Here is a 17,058-nt window from a genome sequence, read left to right on the forward strand (position 1 = left end):
TGTGTAGTGGCAGAGTGGGTGATGGGGAATGGGGAAAAAGATTGTTTGTTGCTAAAATACTGTATGTTGTGTTTTGGGGAGCAATCCTGTACTAATCCATCATTCACCCCAATTGCAGCTGGTCATTCGGGGACAGAAAAACCTAAAGAAAAGAGGTGTAAGCAGAACCCATCAGGTGAGCTTGTCTGTGTTTCAGGCCCTTAGTCCTGTTCCTGCTGGACAGCCAGGACTCCTTGGGGCTGCCTGGGCCCTGGTCACTGAGCCCAGCCTGGCTGTCAGACATGGTCAAGGCAGTGTAGTCACTGACTACCAGAGCTCCCAGCCTGGCTGCAGCCCTGGACATCACCCTGACCTCTCTCAGCTCATGTCCTGTCTTCTGTGGGTACTGGCAGTGTTTTGAAGGGTTTCAAAGCCTTTAAGTGCACATCTGTAAATGCCAATACACCCCTTGGGACCCTGACTCCTCTGGAGCCCTTGGAAATCAGCAGATTTGAGATTGTACCTATTTTATTCCTGTCAAACCCTGTACAGCCAACAAAGGAAGAGAAGAAATATCTTCCTTCCTATCAGACAGGTCATTCTTTAAGCCAAGAAATCTGCATTGTAAATCTGCTGACTGCTCTTGACAAGTTTTGCAGGAGGGGCGAAGAGCCTGTAGCATGAACCTGTCCAGGAAGCACTGTCAAGAAACACAAAGAGTGGCTGTACTGAGCAGTCCAAGACTTCAGTTCTTTCTGAACTATTAAATACTGACCCACTCTTCCTGTGGCACATCTCCCAGACTCTCCCTGCCATCTCCTTGTACCAGCTCACATCACACTCATCCTCCTCAATCTGTTTCTTTCTCGACCACAACATTTAAAGCACATGAGGGAAAGTTCATAGCAAAAACAAAACAAAAAAACCCAGAAATTCTTACGAGCTGAGTAGCAAGTTTCATGTGATTTACTCATCTTGTTTCCTATAAGGAGTGTTTCTGTTTGCACCACATGTAGTGTCAGTTTATTTTAGTTTATTTTAGCCCATAACACTCAGTCAATGGCCTTGCAGGCTGCAGGGGATTTGCAAGGTACTCACCTAAAGCTTTGATTGAGCCAGGAAACCTGAGGAACTCAAGTGAGCTGCCCAGGACTGGTTTGAGGGGAGTTGGGCTCTGGTTGGAAACAGTTCCTTTCTGCATTAAGCAGCTGGCATGCTCCTCACAGCCAGGCTAGTGCATGGGGATGTACAAACTTCTTCCCTTTTTCCTTCCTTTATCTGTCTTGCATCCTCTTTTCTTCCCCAGCCCTGTTTTCCCCTTTTGGCTCCATTTTTGTGCTGCTTCCTACATGTCCCATTCAGTGCTCTTTTCCAGCCCTTGCACCAAGCTATTTCTCCTTTTATTCTTTCCAGTTCTCAGGCATCCCAATGGTCTCATTGGCAGCAGCCTGAGTGAGCATCACCAGTCACCGTGAGTGTCACTGGTGGTCAGAGAGGCCCTGGAGAGTTCTGTGTGCTCAGGTGTCCAGGCAGAGCTCTCTGGCTGCCTTTTGGAAGAGCTGACATGTCCTTGCCTCCCCATTGCCTCCTTTCCATAGCTGTGTCTCAGTGGGTGGGACAAACACCATGTGGCTCAGTGTCACATGTGGGATGGGAACTCTTGGGTGATTCTGGCACCATTGGCTTGTCCTGTCTTGTGCTTTAACCAGCAGATTTATCCCAGTCAGGGAAGCAGGTGGTGGTAGTGTGGTGGGGAATGACAGAAGGATGGACACTTCTGTCCTCCCACTCCCATCTGCTGTTTGCTTGTCACCAAACTGCTGCTGTAAGGAACAGTCACCAGGTTTGGGAGGTAAATGTAGGTCCCAGCTGAGCAGCCAAGAGCTGTGTGACTTGAACTTGTTAAATGCCTGATGGCTCTTGCTCTCTGTGGGTGTGAGTTTTGTGTCACAGGCTCAGCTACAGAGGTACCAAAGAGAGCAGCAGAAGTTTTTTAGGCCACCCAGCTGGGGACATTCTGCTTTTTCCCTGTATCACCATCCTGACTGCAGTAGCACAGACCCCTTGGTGTCTGGAGTGAGGGGCAGGAGGAGCAGAGCAGGGAGGTCAGCAACTAAAACCACCTAAAATACACTGGGGTGCAATGCTGTAGGGAGTCCTGAGTGGGAGTAAGAATGCAAATGTTGCATTTTTTGGATGTCTCCTCCCTATGCACACAATCCCAGTCCTTGTCACAGTGAATGCAGGTACCTGGCAGCCTTACCTGTGTGAGCTGGCACCTGGCTGCCCCGAAGAGAGCAGCTCTGTGCTGCATGGCAAACCCTGCTTTGGCCTGGTTTGAGTCCCAGCCCTGCCTCCCAGCAGGGTGGATGCAGACAGGGAGTGGGTGAAGGACTGGAGCTGTCATCCACATTATGATGGGAGAGTGTCCTTTATACTCATGGAAAAGGGTCTCCACATACACTTGAACTGTTTTTTTTATGAAATCTGGGAGTTCCATAGTGCTTTAAAAATAGCATGCTGCTAAAATGTTCCAATTGCTCCCTTCTGCTGCTTTGGGAGCACAGGCAGCAGAGGTCCCAAGTCACACAGAGCTTCTGTTCATCCACTGCTGAGCTAAGGGAGGAACAGAAAGCAGTGCCATGACCTGATCCTGAAGCATGGGATGGGCTCACTGGGATGAACAGCAGAAGCTGTTCTTGCTTAGGGTGTCATAATGCTGCTTTCAAGGGAATCCTCCCTGGGAGGAGTCATTCTGCTGGCTCTTGACACGTGCTGGGATTTTCTGGTCCAAATTCTCAAGAGGCCAAACAATATTTCAAGGCCAGCTTGTGCAATGTAAAAGGCAGTGATGATCAGCCTGAGCATGGGTAGGGAAATCCCCAGAAAGGGGCTGGGCTGAGTGTTGTGTTCCACAGTGAAGGTCACTGCCTTCCTTTTCATCCATGTGTGGCTGGAGAGGAACCTTTGGCTGGGGCTGGCCCTGCTCTGGTGCCCTCTGTCACCACAGGGCTCCCAGGCTTTGGCATCTCCCCAGGGTCTCCCTCCCTCTGATTCCAGACAGGGACAATGACCTTCCTCAGGGACTAGTACCATCTCTAACTCCAGTGTTTACAGCCCAGTGCAACTTCATCCATTGTTTTGGGCACTATGGTTAACTCCTTTTTGAAATGAAGGCCAAGAGGGATTAAGGAAATGGTGAGAATCCAAGAAGTAAAGTAAAAGCAAAAAAAGGGGGGGGGGAAAGCTCTTTAGTTTCAACACCTTCAAATACAGCCATCAAGAGGGAAATCTAATTGAAATAGTCAGTGTTTGTTGAAGTCTGAATTTGCTCAGTGTTATGGGTGTGAAAGAGAACAGTTAAAATTATGTAGGGAATTGGGAAATATTTTGAACTTTCAAGGTTGATTTTAGCTGTATAAACATGTCTCAATTTCATCTGTTGCTTTAGGGAACTATTACTGTCAGAACTTCCAGTGCAACAAATTTTAGCATTTACAGTTTTTAAAATGTCAACACTTTTCATTTCTATTTACACAGGGAAGCTTTGCTTTCCAGCACTGTTTATTCCAGACTGGGGAGAGGGTCAATGGAAATGTCTTCTTTTTTTTTTTAATCAGTTTGTGCCAAGCTGAGATGAGATTGAGACCAAAAAAAAAAATTATTTCCTACATTTTATTTTACATTAATTTACATATTATTTTACATTCTTGGAAAAGACTGAGAACGCCCCTTTGTCAGGATTTAGAGGACACAGGACTAGATTTTAAACATGGATTTTTGGAAGTGACAAGCTTTCTTCCCTGGTGTGACCATACATCCCCTTCTGCTCATCCCCTATAGTGCAGCCATCACACAGCCCATCTCAGGGGGTTTCTGCTGGAAAGACTGCACTTTTAGGATAGCATTTTGGGTGGGTGAGTGCAGCTTTAGTGTTTGGGACATAATAATTCTTGATTACTGATTGCAGTGTGACATTAGCACAGCCAGCTCCCTGTGCCTCTGCCTCCTGAGGTGCACCCAGATGCCTCTCAGGATCTGTCAGCACAAGCACAACTTCCACTAACTTTCATCTGGTAATTCTCTTCCTCATCTGTGGTTGGTTTGGGACAGCTACAAGTCTCCATGGAGTTGGGAGAGCCAATGGCCAAATTTGAGGAGTGAGGGAAAGGGGAAGGGGAGTTGTTCTCTGAGCTCCCACTCTGTACACAGCACAGGGAGTGCTGATAATGGGGCAACACAATTGCACAAATACACTGAGCTGCATTTTCAAAGCAGCCTGAAGTGCTGTGCCCAGGAGGAAAGTAAGCAGCTGAGTGCAGTTCCCACCAGAGTCACACAGGGAGACATTCAGTTAAGAAAGTGTCACTTTACTTGGTTGCATAAATAAGTCACTGTGTCCACTGGGCATATGTGTGGAATTGAGGTTTCTAGGAATGAACTGTTTATTTCTGGTGCCATGTTAATTTAAGCTGTTCAACAGGCAGCTTGCAGACAGGAAGAAATATTTCTGGGTTAAAATAACCACTCAGCCTCCAGTCTCTGTGGGTGATGTCCTGCCAATTGCTCCAGAGCCTTGAGACACCAGGGAAGAATTGAGGCAATCCATATGAAAGCAGTGAGGCAAGGAGCACTCAGAAGAACTGGGGCATGCAGGGCTGAGGATTGCAGTCTGCAAGCACACATACTGGGCTGGGGCTGGCAGGGCATGGCCAGAAGAATCCCTGAGAGAACAAAGTGTGCAGAAAAACCTGAACTCTCATTTTGCCTGGAGAATCTGTGGAGGGGAGGATTACAAAGCCCCAGTGCAAGGTGATTTATCATTAACTATTCAAACTCTGGCATTTCTGTGATTGTTGCTTTAGCAGAAGTGACTGTGCAGTAACGGATGTGACAATGCATGGATAAAAACTTGTCCAGTTATAAATCTGAAGACCAGAAAAATCCTAAGAGTCTTCCTTCACATAAAGGAGTGTTGCACTGAGTACCTGAACTGCTGTTTCATACTGACAGTGGTTTCCATGTGAATAGCAAGCCAAGCATAACGAGGGCACTGTGTCAGCACTTCTGGCTGGAGAGCAGCCAGAGGTGATGCTGGGAATTCCTTGGATTGCTTTAAGTGTTCTGTGCCACTGCTGGGCTTTGTGCCTGCTCCAGATCAGATTCTCTTCTGGGGGGACAGTGAAGTTGGGGTTTGCCCCTCAAAAGCTGAGGGGCTGAGCTGCTACAAGAGCCCTGGAGTGCTTGGAGCCACAGATGGTGCCCTGGCCATCGTGTGTTTCCTGAGTGGGCACAGCACTGCCCACAGTGGGACCAGGCACACACAGAGAAGGGGCCTGGAGGAGCCTGCCCTGCTCAGCTGCTCAGCAGGGCCAGCTTAGGGACTTGTTTCAGTCAAGGTCTTGCCCCAGGTACAGAGCTCAGCAGCTGCAGGAGCATTTGGAGCACTGCTGCCTGATGACAATGTGTGAAGTGATCAGCAGCATTCTGTAGGAGCTGGTGTCTGCCATGCATCCCCTTTCCACAGCTCTGTCCAGTCATGTCTTTGCCAAGCATCATCCATGCCTTCATCTCCATTCCTTACAGGCTGGCCCTGCCATGTGGAGCCCTCTTCAGCAGCTCAGGTCCTCAGCACATTGGGATGTTTAGCAGGAAGGCTCACTGTGCTTGTCCCATGCAGTTCATGAGGGCAGTTTTCCTTCCAAGGAAACCAGGCCATGTCAGAGAGCCCTGAGAGCCTCAGTCATGGATGTGCCAGCTCACCTTGGACCAGGGACCCTTCTGGAAATGTTCTGAGTTCATGACTGAATATTTAGCATTAATAATTAATGATTTCTGCCCCTCTGCAGGATCTAACCCTAAAGGACTTCACCTGGGAACTGTAGGAAACCACACCTGTTCTGAGGTGCTGGGATCACTGCTCCTGCTCCAGGGCACTGGGGGCTGGATGCTGACAGCTCCTGGTTGCCCAAGGGGCAGCCAGCACCCAGTTTTCAGTCACACCTTACAGGAAGGCAACCTGCAAGGTGTGCTGCATAGGAAATGTGCATTCTCAGCCTGAAGTAACTGCTCTGCTTAGGAACTCTCCTTTGGCATCCAGGGAGAGTGAAATACCCTGGCTTTCCCTCCCAGCTTTAGTTTAAAGAAGCTGCATGGTGAAACTGGGAATTTGCATCTGGAGTAACAAAGAAAACTGTTGTAAAGGGTTTCTGCCCCGTGGCTTTTTTTTTTTTTGCTAGGCTTCTTTGATTTGCTTTTCTTGCCCCTTGTTTCCATTGCTGTAGCATTGGGTGTGTGTTAAAAATCTCTGTACATTTTAAAATGGACAGGAAAGAACTCTGGCCATAAGAAACTGAGCAAGAGAAAGAAAATGGACATGTTGGATTTTGTGGTAGATGGAGCTGCCATCCTGCCCTGCCTTGGATAACTCTAGAAGTGCAGAGGAGGGATAAGGAGCAGGGAGCAGATAGGCAGAGCTGTGTAGAATGCAGCAAGGTCTCTGCCAGTCTCAATATTTAAATCTCTTTCTTTTTTGCAGAAACCGCAAGTCCCCTGATTTCAAATCCTTTCCCGCTTTTCCAAAGTAAGTGTGATGGATGTCTGTGGTGCAAAAGGCAGGGACTGCCCTCCTGCAGCCCTGCTGCCCTGCCCTCTGAGCAATTTTCATCAATAAATGCTCTTTTATTACAAGTCCAGGTGTCAAACAATAAAATGCCTCATTTCTGTGGCTCTGGTGTCAGATTTAAATGCAACAGAAATCCTCCAGGGTGTTTCTGTGCAGTATGGGGCTGCCAAATCACTTCATATTCAGTCTTCAGGGAGTTTTTTGTGAGCATGTTCCGAGACCAAGATTTGAAAATGAACCTGTATTTAAGTTATATTTACACACAGGAAAACTTGTCCTCAGGGCTCAGCTGAGTGCACACCTGCACAGAGCCAGTTCCCTGTGCCTGGGAGCATGGACTGGAGACAGGGAGCTGGCAGGAGGGGAGAGAGCAGGACATGGCTCTCTGCTGGACATTCTGCCCTGTGGACTTGGTGCTTTCAGCAGGTGGAGCTTCTTCCTTTGCCTTGCAGTGTGTTTGGTTCCTGGCACTGGGATTTTGGGGTGATCCCATCTGTGCCAGCCTGCTGATGCAGGCCAGCCCTGAGCATGGCCATAGGGGCAGGACAGGTGTTCTTCCTCCTCCTACAAACCTGAGAGAGAAACAAGGGCTTTATTCAGAGCACGAGTTTATAGGGGAAGAGAAATCCAGTTAATGCCAAGACATTGACAAGGGTGGTGAATTTGGGACTCCTGTTTTCCAAACCTGCTCCAGAGCACCTTGTTACCTCTTGCAGTCTGACCTGGCTGGAAGTGACAGAAGTTTTCAAGAAACTTCCACTGCTTTTGGGGTATGCTGGTGTTTTTGTAGCTTCCTGCTGCTGGTTCTCCTGCCTTGTCTCGTGGGTTTGTGTCAAAGGGAAGGTGCAATTTAGTAAAGCTAAAGCCAGTGGAAACATTGGGTAGAAATACTGAGAACTTTTCCTCACAGTTGTTCTGCATTTGTTTTTCACCCAGATGTGGACAGAAGTGTTGAAATGTGGGTCTTTTCTGCAGAGGAAGGAGCAGCCTGGGGGCTGTTCCTGATGAGCCATGGTGACATCCTGCTGGTGTCTGTCACTGCACAGGCACCTCAGGGTGCTGACTGGTGAAACATTCTCTAAAGCTCTCAACTGTTGGCTTCAGACCAGGCTCTGCTACTTTCCCTGGCTTAGATGTGGCAATAAGAGTTAACATGGGAATTAGAGTGATTTATTTAACCTAAGCACAGGCAGTGGTTTTCCCTTGACTTGGCTCACACAGATGCTGCCTTGCTCTGGGGCCTTGCTCACTGGGTAAAGAACTAATAAAAGTGTCTAATTATAGCCTTGGGGAAAGATGCTTTAAATTGTGCAACCAGATGTGAGTGTTAGTTCTGTGTGGCTCAGGACACTGAAGAGGTTTCACCAGCTGCTGGTTGAAACCTGCTCTCAGAAAACTCCTTCATGAGCACAGGAGGCTCCTGAGGGCAGCACAGAAGGGTCCAGCTTCCCTTGTACCACCAGCAGCTGGGAGCAGAGAGCAAGAGGGGAGACCTGGGGCCCTTTGCTGAGTTCAGCCCACCTGAAGGAGAGCAGATCCCTGTGGATGCATAAACCTGAGCCTGAGTAAGGAAGAGCTGAAGTTCCCAGGGTGAAGGACAAGCAAAGGTTCTACAGTGGTGGGGGGCTGTGCTCCCAGGAAGGAGAATGGGGCACAGGTGTGGCTCAGGTGGGTGTGCAGAGCAGTTTTGACAACTTTTTCAGTTTAAATTGCAAGAGAAATCAAAGGGAGGAGGATTTACTGGATTCCAAGCCCAGGTGAACAGTTCTTGTCCAGCAGTGATTTTTCCCTGGTTTGGGATACAGATTGCCTCTTTCTTTTCTCCACCTTTCAGATCCCTCTTCCTCTTCTAGCCCTGGCACATCCCATCTTCCTTCCACTCAGCCTGATTGTTCCCAGCTCTGCACTCTGGAACATCAGGGGCTCAGGAGCTGAAAGCTCAGAAGGATGAGGGTTGAGAGAGCTCAGGGAAATGAATTGAGTTCATTCATTCCCATGAGGATTTCTGCACATCCTCCCAAGCATCCCTTCCTCTGGTTCTGGGACTGACTTTGGAATTGTTGGGTGAATTTAAATTTTTTGCTTATTTTACCACATTTTTATTTGTGGTAAACTTAGACTTTTGTATGTTCTTTGCCATTTTCAGAATGTGAGATTAGCTTTTGAAAGCAGGTGGTGATTTTGTTTCCAAAATTGGACATTTCTGGGATAGAACAGAAGGGGCATCTTTTGGAATTGAGATGAAAATCAACACAATTTTTTTCTGAGGGGAGAGCTAGAAAAATAGCACAGGTTTGTGCTGATAGAATAGCTGAGAATACAGCAGGAGGGAGATGAAGCAGCTCGGGGACACAAAGTGAGCTGAGAAGGAAATGTGAGTGAAACAGGAGAGCAAAGTGAGTGTGGGGAGTGTGCAGCTTGGAGAGTGCTGGCTGATGGGAGGGTTTGCTGCTGCTGGGGCTGTAGCTGAGCTGAGGGAAGGGCTGTGCTGGAAACCTGCTCCAGGGCAGCTGTGGGGCAGAGAAGGGGCTGGGACTGCAGTGCTGAGCAGGGTTCCCTCCCTGTCCTTCCTCTGCATGCAGGGAGGGGTGGCAGAAGGGAATGCAGCTGTCTGTCTGTCTGTCTGCTGAGGTGTGAGTGGCACAGGAGGGCTGCCAGTGTCCAGGGGACTGGGGGTGGCATCTGCAGCAGTGGGAGGTACAGCAGGGTCTGTTCTCTGGTGGAGGGGCAGGGCTCCAGCAGAGCAGAGGGGCAGAGAGAGGGGCTCACAGCTCCTCTGGGCTGCCAGGAGCCTGTCAGCAGCACTCAGGCTCTCAGAAGTGTGACTGCTGTCATTAGGTTCTTCACACGTTAATTTTGGTGCTTGAAGGGGCAGTCAGGCCCCCTCAGTTTGAGAGTTTCCATCAGAGCAGACTGCTCCATGAGCAGCAGAGCAGGGTGCATATGTAACACGGGCCATTGGCATTGAAAGGCAAGCCCAAGAGGGATGGTTTGCACCCACAGGAGCCTTCTCCTCTCTGACAATTAAAAATAAGTCTAAACAATTAGATTGCATTGTGGCATTGTACCATAACTTCCTCATTACTGATGATTTCAGCACACACAGCCCCTATTAATTCCCAAGGACTAAAATCCCTTTGTACCACTCAGCTGTCCAAGTCTTCTCTTTTTTCCACAAGCAGTTACTTAAGTGATTTTCTACTTTTAAGTACTCAAATTTCCAAACTTCTGTGCTGCAGCAGAGCCCTAGAGCAGACACTGAGTTAAAACATTGAGCACAACTCCAAACAGAGCTGTCTCCATAAATTCAGAGGCTGTAGGTTCTGTGGGAAAGGTTTAACCTCACAGCATAAAAGTACAGTTTATACAGAACTTGCTCATGCTCTCTTTTATGTTTTTCCTCAAGGATTCCAGTAGCCTTGATGTGGATTCTGGGGTTTGCTCCCTGAGACAGACTTCTCACAGAGTATAGGTAGCCTTGTGCTTCTCTGGGTTTTGGTTCTTCTATCCTGGGTGCTGGTGCTTCTGCTTATTCATTGGTACAGAATGTGTTTTTCCCTTTGAACTTAGATCTGGACATCTGAAATATTGTAGCAATAGACCCTGCTCCGTGTGTGTGCCAGGCATTTGTATCCAAAATTGCTCATATGCCAGATGTGTTTGTCCACTCTGCTGCTCCAGGAGCAAATGCCCCAGTGAGAGGTGGCAGTGCTGGTGTGGCTGCAGGGACAGAGGCAAACTGCAGAGTTCCAGATTTCAGCACTGTAGTTCGAGATCACATCTGTCAACCAGTGCACTCTGCTGATACTGTTTAAACAGTCAGCTGCAAACATTTGCTTTTAGGTTAATTCAGTGGAAGAAAATGCACTTTCAACACAGAACAGGGCTAAATGTATCTTTCAGCTCCCAAGGGAGCTCTGCACCCAGCTCTTTCCTCACTCCAGCTCATCCATATTGCTCTGGCACATGGCTCTCCTGCTCTGCTCTCAGCCTTCAGGCACAGCCCTGGTTCCTGTGCTTCCTGCCCTCCACCTCTGCTTCCCTGGCATCCTGCTGCCACCCAGCCCTGTGGCACTCACCAGTCCCTGGTTTCACTGCATTTGGTGACAGCCACAAGGCCCCAGCTGAGTTCCCCCATGGCACTGCTCCACCCCCAGCCTCCAGCTGCAGCATTTGTCACAAGCCAGTGCTCCTTGTCTCACTCAGGAAAGGCAGCAGACACTGCAGTGTGACAGAACTGGATGGAAGATGAATCCAGCAGGCTTTACTCACAGGCACAGCAATGGCAGGGATAGGCTCAAGGCAGGCTGCAGCAGCCTGGGCCAGCAGACCCTGGCCAGTGGGCAGCCTCCCAAAGAGACCCTTGTGCAGGTCCCTGAGATGCCCACACACTCCAGGACAGCAGGTGCTTCCCTTAGTGCTCTGCCTGTGCCCTGGCCATGAGGGCAGCAGGAGGAGGTGCCCAGCCCCAGCCCAGGAGGCAGAGCCCTGCCCACAGCTGGACACACTGAGGTATGCACCTGTGCTGCTTCCCTGCAGACTCTGTGTAATTCTTCTGAACTGATTTCTCCCAAACAGAGCCTTACACCTGTGGAGCTTGTGGAATCCAGTTCCAGTTTTATAACAATCTCCTGGAGCACATGCAGTCCCATGCAGGTAAGCTGGGCACTTCGACTCACTGCAAGCAGAGAATTAAATTCTGTGCTGCTGCCTGGTGCTGACCCCAATGTGTGTCCATGGGGTTCTCAGTGCTCCCCATTCCCACAGCCCCAGTCATTTCACCTGCAACAAACACACTCATCCCTCCAAGGCTGGAGCACACAGGCTTAGGGTGTACTGTAAATATTGCTCCTTTCCATAGACAGAGAAGGAATGTGCCATGCTGGCTCAGAGTCCATCACTGCTCATTGCCTTTATCTGGAGCTATTCAGAGAATCCTCATTGCATAAGCTCCTACAGCAGTTCAATTCCCCCCTTGTGCCAAAGGGGTGGCTCTCATGGAAGCAACCAAACCAAAAACATTTGCAGGGCAGCAGAGCCTTTGCCCACACAAGTCCTGTCTGTGGTTGTGTCTCCTGGAGTTCTGCAAAGGACTGAAAAGTGTTCTCAGAAGAAGAATTTGCCATTTCAGCAGCTATGTTCAGTTCCCTCTCAGCTACCTACAAAGGAGAACTCTTAGGAGTCTTTCCAGTGCTTTGTTTCTAAGTTACTGTTTTCATTTCCTGTCTTGATGCATAAGAGATGATTTTAAAATTTCAAAGCCAAATCTGTTTCAAAGACAGCATTCAATATATTCAGAAATGTACAAACAGAATTCATTTTATATTGGTAGATCTTTTTTTTCTTTTTTTTTCTTCCTCTTGAATAAATATTCAAGTGGACTAATACAGTTCTAAGAACAATTAAATCCCCTTTGATAGACATGTGTTCTCCAACAGACAGCTGCTCTGTTGAGATGCAGATGCAGTGCAGGCCCTAAGGAAAGTGGCACGGAGGACAAGAGGCTTGAAGAAAAGCATATTTTCCTTTCTGTAACAGTAATGTTAATCAAAGTACTTATCTTGCTTTCTATTTTAGTATTAGTCTTACTTATAATAGTGTCACTTGAGTTCTTCATCCATGAGGTTCCTCTATTCCATTTCAGTTCCTGCTGGCAAATCTTAGTGCAGGCTTTGTGTATTGTTCAGCAGCTACTTTACTGATTATCTGTGTAATGTTACAAAGAGACTGTGAGAGCACTTTGTTAGCAGAAGGTGTGAGTTTGTGTTTCTCTTGGAGCTCTGGGCTTCCTGTGGAGTAATGGGACTCTGTGTTGCCATGAGGGGCAGTGGAGCTCTGCTCAGGGCAGGGCTGCCCTCACTCCCTGGCCTTGGGTCTGTCCTTGCTGCTTGTCCATGGCCGTTTCTGCTGCCTCCACACCGTGTCCTGAGCATCCTGTTCTTGCTCTGGTACTGAAATGCAGCATTTTGAGTTACAGCTCTGGCTGACACAGCACAGGAGCTGAGGGGACAAGGGCAGCTCACTGGCAGGGTTGAGCTGTTTCAAGTTCTAAGCCAGTGCAACCTGCAGCTTCCTCCTTGGTTCTCTTTACAAATGACCCATGAAGGTGGTGCTGAGGGCTCCTTGTGAGGCTGGGGAGGCCCTGGCAGAGATGCCCAGAGCAGCTGTGGCTGCCCATCCCTGGAAGTGTTCCAGGCCAGGTTGGACAGGGCTTGGAGCAGCCTGGGACAGTGGAAGGTGTCCCTGCCCAAGGCAAGTGTGGGACTGGATGAGCCTTAAGGTCCCTTCCAGCCCAAACCAATCTGTGGTCCTGTGGTTGTTCACCTGGGTAACTTTGGTCACAGAACAGGGCTGGAGGGAGCAGTACCTGTGATTGGGTTCCTGTCACATCAGAACTCTGTGAATGAGTAAATCCCCTCTGCCCAGCTCAGGATGACTCTTGGTAAACTCTATTTTCTCATTGCTCCCTGCTCAGTTTGCCAGTCCCTTCCTCTGCCTGGCTGCCTCCTCCTGAAGTCTCACTGGTGCAGTGACAGCGAGGGTGTCAGTGTTTTCTTTAACTGTTTTCTGCTGCTGCACCAAGGCTGTGCCCTGTGAAAGCCACTGTCCCCTGCTGTGGCCTCTCTGGGTGTGGTGCTTGGCAGCCCTGTGCTCACAGCTCTCCCCTTCCCCACAGTGTGCAGCTGGGGCAGGTGGGCAGTGTTTGCTGCTGTGGGATGGGGCAAAACCAAAACAGAGGCAGGAAGACTGTGGCCAGCGTTGGGGGGTGCTCAGCTCTGGGTGTTCTGTGTCAGCAGACAGCACTGAAAGCACACAGGGCCTGCAGTTGCCCTGGCAGCTCTCTGGTGCATTCAGGCTGACAGGAGGTGGCAGTGAGCTGAGGGTCAGTCTCTCTTCCCAGGGAACAACTGACAAGGACAAGAGGAAATGGCTTCGGTTGTTCCAGGGGAGGTTTAGATTTGAAGGCTTCTCAAGCACCCTGAGCCCAGGGCAGGGTTGGAGTCACCATCCCTGGAAGTGCTCAAAGAAACACATGGATGTGGCACTTGGGGACATGGCTTAGTGGTGAATGTGGTGCTGGGCTGGGCTGATGGTTGGACTGGATGATATTACAGGTCTTTTCCAACCTAAACAAGTCTGCTATTCTGAGATTTCTATATCCAAGAAACAGCATTGCCCCAACATCTCTGAAGTCTAGGAGTGCAGGGACCTTGCAGTGGTCACAGAGCTGGTGGCAGAGGATGCACAGACTGGGGACAGGCAGGGCAGTGGCTTGTCCCTGGCCAGGGAATGTTTCATTATGGAGATGCAAAGAGCCTGTATGGTCAAATGCTCCCTCAGTTCATGTGTTCAGCAGCCCAGTTTGGTTTGTCCTGTCTAATGCAAAGGGCTGATCTCTTCCAGTGGCTGTGCTGCCTCCCCTGGACCCTTCTCACGAGGGACAGAAGCCAGGGAACATGCTGCTGGCCTCCAGAAGCAAAATCAGGGACATACTGGCTCTTGAGTCATTCAGAGTGCTGAGCCCCGAGGCTGGAAGGTAATAAGGAGAGATTATAGCTTCATAAAGCAGCTACACAGTGAGAAGAAGCAATTAGAATGTAAATTTGGTGCTGAAAGGCAGAACACCAGGCAGAGGAATTTGTTCTGTAATTACACTGAACAATATACAGCTTTGACTCCCTTTAGAGTACTTTGTTCAGGTCGAGTGCTACCATATAATGCCCTTCCTAGAATCTAGGCCTAAAAAAACAAAAGGAAAAGTAGGCTGAACCTGGATTAAAGGATTGAAGGCATGAAGAAAAATTAAGAACCATGATCTGTGTAGTTCACAGACTCTCTGATAAGGAAGATGAGGCTGAAATGTACAAATCTCATTAATGCCACACTGAATGCCAGCAGATATTTGTATATAATAAATCCCCTATTATCAGGAAAAAGATAAAAGAGTTATGGTGAGGAAATACAGAGAGTTTCTCCCCCTACTCATCCCTCATCAGGACAAGGAGGCCCTGAACCATAAGGAAAGTTAGTAGGTAACATCCAGCATTTTCCTTTGCCCACCCACAGATGTTTGGAGTTGGGGACACTGGTGACACTGGCTCAAGAGCAATTAGTCTGGCAGATGCCAGGGGAAAGGTGATGTGTCACACCTGGTCACTGATGCTCTTCACATCTCTGCACCCCTGCAAGGTCCAACCTGTGGCTGCAGCCTGAGTATGGCAGCACTCCCCAGCATGGCCAGGGGCTCCCAGGCACACACAGACCCCAGGCAGTGCCAGAGGCTCTCCTGGGTTGTGTCCTGTTGTGTCTTGGATTGCTCTGAGGTATTGCCCCAGCCTGTGCCAGTGCAGTGCCCACAGGTGACTGAGCAGCCTGTGCCTGTTGATGGGCAGGTCTGGAGTGCCAGCAGTAAAGGGCAGAGCTGCTCACACAGGAGAGGACTTGTAAGGAGGAGAGCACTGAAGCTCCACCACAGCCCTGCTGGTCTCCCATCTGCTGGCAGATGTGGAGGAGAGCAGCTCTGCCCTGCCCTGTGTGTCCTGCTGGCACCCCAGAGCAGCCTGGCAGAGCTGGGGGTGCCTCAAGGTACAGATCCAACTCGTGCTCCTCTGCCCAGAGCACAGGGCAGGGTCACTGCACTCTGTGCTGGTGTCTCTGGGCTGCAGGGGCTGCCACCTGAGCTGGCCAGCCTGCACTCCCTGTAAAATCACTGCAGAGTCTGTGTCTCCAGGTGGTTCTTACTGTAGGAGAGGGTCCAGTTCTGCCTGGGTGAATGAGTGGCACCCCTGAGTGTAAAAGGAGCTCTGACAGGCCACCTCAGAGGGGTGGCTGACAGCTGTCCAGGATTAGGTGTGATGAGTCCAGCTGTGATGAGCAAGTGGCCTGTTGTTTTCTTTGGTTTTATTTCCATCCTTCTGCTCAGCCTGGTCATCTGTCTCTCCATCTTTCTTCTTCCTCCTCCAGCCCATTTCATTGTGCACTGTTCCTTCACAGCCTGTTTCACAGCACCCTTTCATACTGAAGCATGCTAAGAACTGGAAAATTTACTTTGGAGGGAGGGGAGAAATTTTTGGGGCACAGGAGAGGAAAACATGGATACAATACAGACTTTATTGATTTCTTGCTTTTCCTTGTAAGATCCCATCAGACTGGCAGCCAAAATCTTTAGCCCAGTTACATAATGCAGAAATGGGAGCATGAACACAAAGACTTTGGGGGCACTTGGTGCTGCAGCCTCTGGGTGGATGGTCTTTGGTCCACACTCCAGCAATTTTGGCTTTGTGTTTGCAGTCTGAGGCATCAACCCCAGAGGAGATGGGCCCTTGCTGTTTACAGGGAAGAAACCAGACCTTGATTGCAATGAGACCTTTAGATCCAGAGGAGCTGAGCACAGCTTAAAAACCAAAGTGCTTCCTCGAGAGAGCAGAGCAGCCACCTGCAGTGCAGGAAGAGACAGGGAGGGACAGAAGGATCAGTGTCTGTTCCCCATCATTTCAGAAGCAAATGAATGGCCCAAGTCAGGGTGAGTTTCCATCCCTCCTGGTGTGCAGCTTCAGCTCCTCAGGAGATCCTCAGGGTGCACTGATGGCATCAACCTCCCGAGCACACAGAAAGACATGTGGCACATGTCAGCCACATTTTGGGAAGTGATAGGTTGTGGCTCCAAAGACAGTTTCAAGGTGCCCTGAGGGTGCTGTGCCAGCTCACTGAAAGCTGCCTAAAAGCCACACAGAGTGTGGTAGGTTGTTGTCCCCTTTGTTAAAGGAACCCTACATCAATGCTGACCTTTTGGGTAGTTTCCACTTCTTTGTGCTTTAAGCATTGTTTTGTGCTTTTAACCCCCTCCCTGTCTCTTGCCTCACAGCTGACAATGAGAACAACATTGCCTCCAGCCAGCCCAGGTCACCTCTCCCTGTGGTTGAAGAAAAGTGGAAACCACAGCTCCAAAGAAATAACGCCAACAACAGTACGTAGCAGCTTCTCACTTTGGCCCTGTCCAACAGGTGTCTCAGGGGTGCAGCAGTGATGGACACTGCACAAGGCACAAGGCCCTTGTCCTCACCAAACTGTGTCTGATTTCATCCTTCATTCATGTCCTACCTGGCAGAGCAGAGCACCCCTTCACACTACAGGAGTGCCACAAAGAGCCCTGGGGTGCTTGGAAAGGTTTGTGAGGAAGATGCATTTGGTAACTCCTGGAAAAAGGTAACTTCTGATCCAAAGTCTGACTTCCTGGGCTGGAGGAAAAAAACTAAGCCAGTTATTGTGGTGTGACATAGGCACAGAGTGCCCAGAGTAGCTGTAGCTGCCCCTGGGTCCCTGGCAGTGCCCAAGGCCAGGCTGGACACTGTGGCTGGAGCAGCCTGGGACAGTGGAAGGTGTCCCTGCCCATGGCAGTGATGGGATGGGCTTTAATGTCCCTTCCAACCCAAACCTGTCTGAGATTCTATGAT

General features: G+C 49.5%; 1 protein-coding gene across 27 annotated transcripts in view; it reads left to right on the forward strand.

The window, feature by feature from the left end:
- ZNF618 (zinc finger protein 618) overlaps window positions 1-17,058 on the forward strand; it is a 152,240-nt gene that overhangs the window by 125,884 nt on the left and 9,298 nt on the right. For 14 of the 27 annotated variants that reach the window (XM_079324059.1, XM_079324039.1, XM_079324064.1 and 11 more), the window contains 4 exons: window positions 119-175; window positions 6,518-6,562; window positions 11,183-11,260; window positions 16,470-16,571. In XM_079324059.1, the coding sequence (XP_079180185.1) occupies window positions 119-175; window positions 6,518-6,562; window positions 11,183-11,260; window positions 16,470-16,571 (282 nt within the window). The remainder of the gene's footprint in view (window positions 1-118; window positions 176-6,517; window positions 6,563-11,182; window positions 11,261-16,469; window positions 16,572-17,058) is intronic. The other 13 variants (XM_079324062.1, XM_079324063.1, XM_079324046.1 and 10 more) reach the window with 3 other exon arrangements.

The sequence above is a fragment of the Erithacus rubecula genome (assembly GCF_903797595.1).
Source record: "Erithacus rubecula genome assembly, chromosome: 21".
Classification (NCBI taxonomy): Eukaryota; Metazoa; Chordata; class Aves; order Passeriformes; family Muscicapidae; genus Erithacus; species Erithacus rubecula.